The 9,237-nt window shown below is 66.1% G+C and overlaps 1 protein-coding gene across 1 annotated transcript; it reads left to right on the top strand.

The window, feature by feature from the left end:
* Positions 1–244: 244 nt before the first annotated feature.
* On the top strand, positions 245–8,207 carry LOC124719627. The gene is made up of 5 exons (XM_047244843.1): positions 245–493; positions 5,039–6,103; positions 6,203–6,424; positions 6,564–6,905; positions 7,005–8,207. The coding sequence occupies exons 1-5, from the start codon at positions 245–247 to the stop codon at positions 8,205–8,207; spliced, it is 3,081 nt and encodes a 1,026-aa protein (XP_047100799.1).
* Positions 8,208–9,237: the final 1,030 nt, after the last annotated feature.

The raw sequence follows: 9,237 nt of genomic DNA, 5'->3' as shown, positions 1-9,237 counted from the left end.
TAGCTGCTGGCTGTACTTATCTTTTAAATCCTCGTGTGACGCGACGTCTGCAGTGAGCTCCGCAGCACAGCTATGCAATGAATCTTAATCGGTGGCGTGGACACACAGCAAACTCAATCAGGAGCGAGAACACGTTGCGTAGGCCCCTGGCAGCATGTAGTCGTGTTGGTCGGTGGCACGGACGACGGCGTTGATCGTCGGCAGCACGTGGATACAGCTTCGACTGCTTTACCCGTAACAACACATGGACGTGGCACGGACGACGGTTTCTTCTCGCGGCAGCACGTATCGCGGCACGGACGACTGTTTTACCCGCGGCAACACGTGGACACGGCAAGCACGGCGGTTTTACCCGCGGCAGCACGTGGACACGGCAAGCACGGCGGTTTTACCCGCGGCAGCACGTGGACACGGCAAGCACGGCGGTTTTACCCGCGGCAACACGTGGACACGGCAAGCACGGCGGTTTTACCCGCGGCAACACGTGGACACGGCAAGCACGGCGGTTTTACCCGCGGCAACACGTGGACACGGCAAGCACGGCGGTTTTACCCGCGGCAACACGTGGACACGGCAAGCACGGCGGTTTTAAAAGCGGCAACACGTGGACACGGCAAGCACGGCGGTTTTACCCGCGGCAGCACGTGGACACGGCAAGCACGGCGGTTTTACCCGCGGCAGCACGTGGACACGGCAAGCACGGCGGTTTTAGCCGCGGCAACACGTGGACACGGCAAGCACGGCGGTTTTACCCGCGGCAGCACGTGGACACGGCAAGCACGGCGGTTTTACCCGCGGCAGCACGTGGACACGGCAAGCACGGCGGTTTTACCCGCGGCAGCACGTGGACACGGCAAGCACGGCGGTTTTACCCGCGGCAGCACGTGGACACGGCAAGCACGGCGGTTTTAGCCGCGGCACCACGTGGACACGGCAAGCACGGCGGTTTTAGCCGCGGCAACACGTGGACACGGCAAGCACGGCGGTTTTAGCCGTGGCAACACGAGGACACGGCAAGCACGGCGGTTTTAGCCGCGGCAACACGTGGACACGGCAAGCACGGCGGTTTTAGCCGCGGCAGCACGTGGACACGGCAAGCACGGCGGTTTTACCCGCGGCAGCACGTGGACACGGCAAGCACGGCGGTTTTACCCGCGGCAGCACGTGGACACGGCAAGCACGGCGGTTTTACCCGCGGCAGCACGTGGACACGGCAAGCACGGCGGTTTTAGCCGCGGCAACACGTGGACACGGCAAGCACGGCGGTTTTACCCGCGGCAGCACGTGGACACGGCAAGCACGGCGGTTTTACCCGCGGCAGCACGTGGACACGGCAAGCACGGCGGTTTTAGACGCGGCAACACGTGGACACGGCAAGCACGGCGGTTTTAGCCGCGGCAACACGTGGACACGGCAAGCACGGCGGTTTTAGCCGCGGCAACACGAGGACACGGCAAGCACGGCGGTTTTAGCCGCGGCAACACGTGGACACGGCAAGCACGGCGGTTTTAGCCGCGGCAACACGTGGACACGGCAAGCACGGCGGTTTTACCCGCGGCAGAACGTGGACACGGCAAGCACGGCGGTTTTACCCGCGGCAGCACGTGGACACGGCAAGCACGGCGGTTTTACCCGCGGCAACACGTGGACACGGCAAGCACGGCGGTTTTACCCGCGGCAGCACGTGGACACGGCAAGCACGGCGGTTTTACCCGCGGCAACACGTGGACACGGCAAGCACGGCGGTTTTACCCGCGGCAGCACGTGGACACGGCAAGCACGGCGGTTTTACCCGCGGCAGCACGTGGACACGGCAAGCAAGGCGGTTTTACCCGCGGCAGCACGTGGACACGGCAAGCACGGCGGTTTTAGCCGCGGCAACACGTGGACACGGCAAGCACGGCGGTTTTAGCCGCGGCAACACGTGGACACGGCAAGCACGGCGGTTTTACCCGCGGCAACACGTGGACACGGCAAGCACGGCGGTTTTAGCCGCGGCAACACGTGGACACGGCAAGCACGGCGGTTTTAGCCACGGCAACACGTGGACACGGCAAGCACGGCGGTTTTAGCCGCGGCAACACGTGGACACGGCAAGCACGGCGGTTTTAGCCGCGGCAACACGTGGACACGGCAAGCACGGCGGTTTTACCCGCGGCAGCACGTGGACACGGCAAGCACGGCGGTTTTACCCGCGGCAGCACGTGGACACGGCAAGCACGGCGGTTTTAACCGCGGCAGCACGTGGACACGGCAAGCACGGCGGTTTTACCCGCGGCAGCACGTGGACACGGCAAGCACGGCGGTTTTACCCGCGGCAGCACGTGGACACGGCAAGCACGGCGGTTTTACCCGCGGCAGCACGTGGACACGGCAAGCACGGCGGTTTTACCCGCGGCAGCACGTGGACACGGCAAGCACGGCGGTTTTAGCCGCGGCAACACGTGGACACGGCAAGCACGGCGGTTTTAGCCGCGGCAACACGTGGACACGGCAAGCACGGCGGTTTTAGCCGCGGCAACACGTGGACACGGCAAGCACGGCGGTTTTAGCCGCGGCAACACGAGGACACGGCAAGCACGGCGGTTTTAGCCGCGGCAACACGAGGACACGGCAAGCACGGCGGTTTTAGCCGCGGCAACACGTGGACACGGCAAGCACGGCGGTTTTAGCCGCGGCAGCACGTGGACACGGCAAGCACGGCGGTTTTACCCGCGGCAACACGTGGACACGGCAAGCACGGCGGTTTTTAGCCGCGGCAACACGTGGACACGGCAAGCACGGCGGTTTTAGCCGCGGCAACACGTGGACACGGCAAGCACGGCGGTTTTAGCCGCGGCAACACGTGGACACGGCAAGCACGGCGGTTTTAGCCGCGGCAACACGTGGGACACGGCAAGCACGGCGGTTTTAGCCGCGGCAACACGTGGACACGGCAAGCACGGCGGTTTTAGCCGCGGCAACACGAGGACACGGCAAGCACGGCGGTTTTAGCCGCGGCAACACGTGGACACGGCAAGCACGGCGGTTTTAGCCCGCGGCAGCACGTGGACACGGCAAGCACGGCGGTTTTACCCACGGCAACACGTGGACACGGCAAGCACGGCGGTTTTACCCGCGGCAGCACGTGGACACGGCAAGCACGGCGGTTTTACCCACGGCAACACGTGGACACGGCAAGCACGGCGGTTTTACCCGCGGCAGCACGTGGACACGGCAAGCACGGCGGTTTTACCCGCGGCAACACGTGGACACGGCAAGCACGGCGGTTTTACCCGCGGCAGCACGTGGACACGGCAAGCACGGCGGTTTTACCCGCGGCAGCACGTGGACACGGCAAGCACGGCGGTTTTACCCGCGGCAGCACGTGGACACGGCAAGCAAGGCGGTTTTACCCGCGGCAACACGTGGACACGGCAAGCACGGCGGTTTTACCCCGCGGCAACACGTGGACACGGCAAGCACGGCGGTTTTAGCCGCGGCAACACGTGGACACGGCAAGCACGGCGGTTTTAGCCACGGCAACACGTGGACACGGCAAGCACGGCGGTTTTAGCCGCGGCAACACGTGGACACGGCAAGCACGGCGGTTTTAGCCGCGGCAACACGTGGACACGGCAAGCACGGCGGTTTTAGCCGCGGCAACACGTGGACACGGCAAGCACGGCGGTTTAGCCGCGGCAGCACGTGGACACAGCAAGCACGGTCGGTTTTAGCCGCGGCAACACGTGGACACGGCAAGCACGGCGGTTTTTAGCCGCGGCAACACGTGGACACGGCAAGCACGGCGGGTTTTAGCCGCGGCAACACGTGGACACGGCAAGCACGGCGGTTTTAGCCGCGGCAACACGTGGACACGGCAAGCACGGCGGTTTTAGCCGCGGCAACACGTGGACACGGCAAGCACGGCGGTTTTAGCCGCGGCAACACGTGGACACGGCAAGCACGGCGGTTTTAGCCGCGGCAACACGTGGACACGGCAAGCACGGCGGTTTTAGCCGCGGCAACACGTGGACACGGCAAGCACGGCGGTTTTAGCCGCGGCAACACGTGGACACGGCAAGCACGGCGGTTTTAGCCGCGGCAACACGTGGACACGGCAAGCACGGCGGTTTTAGCCGCGGCAACACGTGGACAAGGCAAGCACGGCGGTTTTAGCCGCGGCAACACGTGGACAAGGCAAGCACGGCGGTTTTAGCCGCGGCAACACGTGGACACGGCAAGCACGGCGGTTTTACCCGCGGCAGCACGTGGACACGGCAAGCACGGCGGTTTTACCCGCGGCAGCACGTGGACACGGCAAGCACGGCGGTTTTACCCGCGGCAGCACGTGGACACGGCAAGCACGGCGGTTTTACCCGCGGCAGCACGTGGACACGGCAAGCACGGCGGTTTTACCCGCGGCAGCACGTGGACACGGCAAGCACGGCGGTTTTACCCGCGGCAGCACGTGGACACGGCAAGCACGGCGGTTTTACCCGCGGCAGCACGTGGACACGGCAAGCACGGCGGTTTTAGCCGCGGCAACACGTGGACACGGCAAGCACGGCGGTTTTAGCCGCGGCAACACGTGGACACGGCAAGCACGGCGGTTTTACCCGCGGCAGCACGTGGACACGGCAAGCACGGCGGTTTTACCCGCGGCAGCACGTGGACACGGCAAGCACGGCGGTTTTAGCCGCGGCAACACGTGGACACGGCAAGCACGGCGGTTTTAGCCGCGGCAACACGTGGACACGGCAAGCACGGCGGTTTTACCCGCGGCAACACGTGGACACGGCAAGCACGGCGGTTTTAGCCGCGGCAACACGTGGACACGGCAAGCACGGCGGTTTTAGCCGCGGCAACACGTGGACACGGCAAGCACGGCGGTTTTAGTCGCGGCAACAAGTGGACACGGCAAGCACGGCGGTTTTAGCCGCGGCAACACGTGGACACGGCAAGCACGGCGGTTTTAGCCGCGGCAACACGTGGACACGGCAAGCACGGCGGTTTTAGCCGCGGCAACACGTGGACAAGGCAAGCACGGCGGTTTTAGCCGCGGCAGCACGTGGACACGGCAAGCACGGCGGTTTTAGCCGCGGCAGCACGTGGACACGGCAAGCACGGCGGTTTTAGCCGCGGCAGCACGTGGACACGGCAAGCACGGCGGTTTTACCCGCGGCAGCACGTGGACACGGCAAGCACGGCGGTTTTACCCGCGGCAGCACGTGGACACGGCAAGCACGGCGGTTTTACCCGCGGCAGCACGTGGACACGGCAAGCACGGCGGTTTTACCCGCGGCAGCACGCGGACACGGCAAGCACGGCGGTTTTACCCGCGGCAGCACGTGGACACGGCAAGCACGGCGGTTTTACCCCGCGGCAGCACGTGGACACGGCAAGCACGGCGGTTTTACCCGCGGCAGCACGTGGACACGGCAAGCACGGCGGTTTTACCCGTGGCAGCACGTGGACACGGCAAGCACGGCGGTTTTACCCGCGGCAGCACGTGGACACGGCAAGCACGGCGGTTTTACCCGCGGCAGCACGTGGACACGGCAAGCACGGCGGTTTTACCCGCGGCAGCACGTGGACACGGCAAGCACGGCGGTTTTACCCGCGGCAGCACGTGGACACGGCAAGCACGGCGGTTTTTACCCGCGGCAGCACGTGGACACGGCAAGCACGGCGGTTTTACCCGCGGCAGCACGTGGACACGGCAAGCACGGCGGTTTTACCCGCGGCAGCACGTGGACACGGCAAGCACGGCGGTTTTACCCGCGGCAGCACGTGGACACGGCAAGCACGGCGGTTTTACCCGCGGCAGCACGTGGACACGGCAAGGACGGCGGTTTTTACCCGCGGCAGCACGTGGACACGGCAAGGACGGCGGTTTTACCCCGCGGCAGCACGTGGACACGGCAAGGACGGCGGTTTTACCCGCGGCAGCACGTGGACACGGCAAGCACGGCGGTTTTACCCGCGGCAGCACGTGGACACGGCAAGCACGGCGGTTTTACCCGCGGCAGCACGTGGACACGGCAAGCACGGCGGTTTTACCCGCGGCAGCACGTGGACACGGCAAGCACGGCGGTTTTACCCGCGGCAGCACGTGGACACGGCAAGCACGGCGGTTTTAGCCGCGGCAGCACGTGGACACGGCAAGCACGGCGGTTTTAGCCGCGGCAGCACGTGGACACGGCAAGCACGGCGGTTTTAGCCGCGGCAGCACGTGGACACGGCAAGCACGGCGGTTTTAGCCCGCGGCAGCACGTGGACACGGCAAGCACGGCGGTTTTACCCGCGGCAGCACGTGGACACGGCAAGCACGGCGGTTTTAGCCGCGGCAGCACGTGGACACGGCAAGCACGGCGGTTTCAGCCGCGGCAGCACGTGGACACGGCAAGCACGGCGGTTTCAGCCGCGGCAGCACGTGGACACGGCAAGCACGGCGGTTTCAGCCGCGGCAGCACGTGGACACGGCAAGCACGGCGGTTTTAGCCGCGGCAACACGTGGACACGGCAAGCACGGCGGTTTTAGCCGCGGCAGCACGTGGACACGGCAAGCACGGCGGTTTTAGCCGCGGCAGCAAGTGGACACGGCAAGCACGGCGGTTTTAGCCGCGGCAGCACGTGGACACGGCAAGCACGGCGGTTTTACCCGCGGCAGCACGTGGACACGGCAAGCACGGCGGTTTTACCCGCGGCAGCACGTGGACACGGCAAGCACGGCGGTTTTAGCCGCGGCAGCACGTGGACACGGCAAGCACGGCGGTTTTAGCCGCGGCAGCACGTGGACACGGCAAGCACGGCGGTTTTACCCGCGGCAGCACGTGGACACGGCAAGCACGGCGGTTTTAGCCGCGGCAACACGTGGACACGGCAAGCACGGCGGTTTTAAGCCGCGGCAACACGTGGACACGGCAAGCACGGCGGTTTTAGCCGCGGCAACAAGTGGACACGGCAAGCACGGCGGTTTTAGCCGCGGCAGCACGTGGACACGGCAAGCACGGCGGTTTTAGCCGCGGCAGCACGTGGACAAGGCAAGCACGGCGGTTTTAGCCGCGGCAGCACGTGGACAAGGCAAGCACGGCGGTTTTAGCCGCGGCAGCACGTGGACACGGCAAGCACGGCGGTTTTACCCGCGGCAGCACGTGGACACGGCAAGCACGGCGGTTTTACCCGCGGCAGCACGTGGACACGGCAAGCACGGCGGTTTTACCCGCGGCAGCACGTGGACACGGCAAGCACGGCGGTTTTACCCGCGGCAGCACGTGGACACGGCAAGCACGGCGGTTTTACCCGCGGCAGCACGTGGACACGGCAAGCACGGGCGGTTTTACCCGCGGCAGCACGTGGACACGGCAAGCACGGCGGTTTTACCCGCGGCAGCACGTGGACACGGCAAGCACGGCGGTTTTACCCCGCGGCAGCACGTGGACACGGCAAGCACGGCGGTTTTACCCGCGGCAGCACGTGGACACGGCAAGCACGGCGGTTTTACCCGCGGCAGCACGTGGACACGGCAAGCACGGCGGTTTTACCCGCGGCAGCACGTGGACACGGCAAGCACGGCGGTTTTACCCGCGGCAGCACGTGGACACGGCAAGCACGGCGGTTTTACCCGCGGCAGCACGTGGACACGGCAAGCACGGCGGTTTTACCCGCGGCAGCACGTGGACACGGCAAGCACGGCGGTTTTACCCGCGGCAGCACGTGGACACGGCAAGCACGGCGGTTTTACCCGCGGCAGCACGTGGACACGGCAAGCACGGCGGTTTTACCCGCGGCAGCACGTGGGACACGGCAAGCACGGCGGTTTTACCCGCGGCAGCACGTGGACACGGCAAGCACGGCGGTTTTACCCGCGGCAGCACGTGGACACGGCAAGCACGGCGGTTTTACCCGCGGCAGCACGTGGACACGGCAAGCACGGCGGTTTTACCCGCGGCAGCACGTGGACACGGCAAGCACGGCGGTTTTACCCGCGGCAGCACGTGGACACGGCAAGCACGGCGGTTTTACCCGCGGCAGCACGTGGACACGGCAAGCACGGCGGTTTCAGCCGCGGCAGCACGTGGACACGGCAAGCACGGCGGTTTCAGCCGCGGCAGCACGTGGACACGGCAAGCACGGCGGTTTCAGCCGCGGCAGCACGTGGACACGGCAAGCACGGCGGTTTCAGCCGCGGCAGCACGTGGACACGGCAAGCACGGCGGTTTTAGCCGCGGCAGCACGTGGACACGGCAAGCACGGCGGTTTTAGCCGCGGCAGCACGTGGACACGGCAAGCACGGCGGTTTTAGCCGCGGCAGCACGTGGACACGGCAAGCACGGCGGTTTTTAGCCGCGGCAGCACGTGGACACGGCAAGCACGGCGGTTTTAGCCGCGGCAGCACGTGGACACGGCAAGCACGGCGGTTTTAGCCGCGGCAGCACGTGGACACGGCAAGCACGGCGGTTTTAGCCGCGGCAGCACGTGGACACGGCAAGCACGGCGGTTTTAGCCGCGGCAGCACGTGGACACGGCAAGCACGGCGGTTTTAGCCGCGGCAGCACGTGGACACGGCAAGCACGGCGGTTTTAGCCGCGGCAGCACGTGGACACGGCAAGCACGGCGGTTTTAGCCGCGGCAGCACGTGGACACGGCAAGCACGGCGGTTTTAGCCGCGGCAGCACGTGGACACGGCAAGCACGGCGGTTTTAGCCGCGGCAGCACGTGGACACGGCAAGCACGGCGGTTTTAGCCGCGGCAGCACGTGGACACGGCAAGCACGGCGGTTTTAGCCGCGGCAGCACGTGGACACGGCAAGCACGGCGGTTTTAGCCGCGGCAGCACGTGGACACGGCAAGCACGGCGGTTTTAGCCGCGGCAGCACGTGGACACGGCAAGCACGGCGGTTTTAGCCGCGGCAGCACGTGGACACGGCAAGCACGGCGGTTTTAGCCGCGGCAGCACGTGGACACGGCAAGCACGGCGGTTTTAGCCGCGGCAGCACGTGGACACGGCAAGCACGGCGGTTTTAGCCGCGGCAGCACGTGGACACGGCAAGCACGGCGGTTTTAGCCGCGGCAGCACGTGGACACGGCAAGCACGGCGGTTTTAGCCGCGGCAGCACGTGGACACGGCAAGCACGGCGGTTTTAGCCGCGGCAGCAAGTGGACACGGCAAGCACGGCGGTTTTAGCCGCGGCAGCACGTGGACACGGCAAGCACGGCGGTTTTAGCCGCGGCAGCACGTGGACAAGGCAAGCAC

Source organism: Schistocerca piceifrons, chromosome 11 (assembly GCF_021461385.2).
Source record: "Schistocerca piceifrons isolate TAMUIC-IGC-003096 chromosome 11, iqSchPice1.1, whole genome shotgun sequence".
NCBI classification, from domain to species: domain Eukaryota; kingdom Metazoa; phylum Arthropoda; class Insecta; order Orthoptera; family Acrididae; genus Schistocerca; species Schistocerca piceifrons.
This window is presented reverse-complemented; position numbering and strand designations above follow the sequence as displayed.

Bases quoted from the DNA above. Each gene is read 5' to 3' on its own strand.
- LOC124719627 (XM_047244843.1), top strand. From the start codon at position 245: ATGGACGTGGCACGGACGACGGTTTCTTCTCGCGGCAGCACGTATCGC. The intron at 6,104-6,202 runs GCAAGCACGGCG...CGGCGGTTTTAG, and splicing joins CGCGGCAGCACGTGGACACG to CCGCGGCAGCACGTGGACAC. The intron at 6,906-7,004 runs GCAAGCACGGCG...CGGCGGTTTTAG, and splicing joins CGCGGCAACACGTGGACACG to CCGCGGCAGCACGTGGACAA.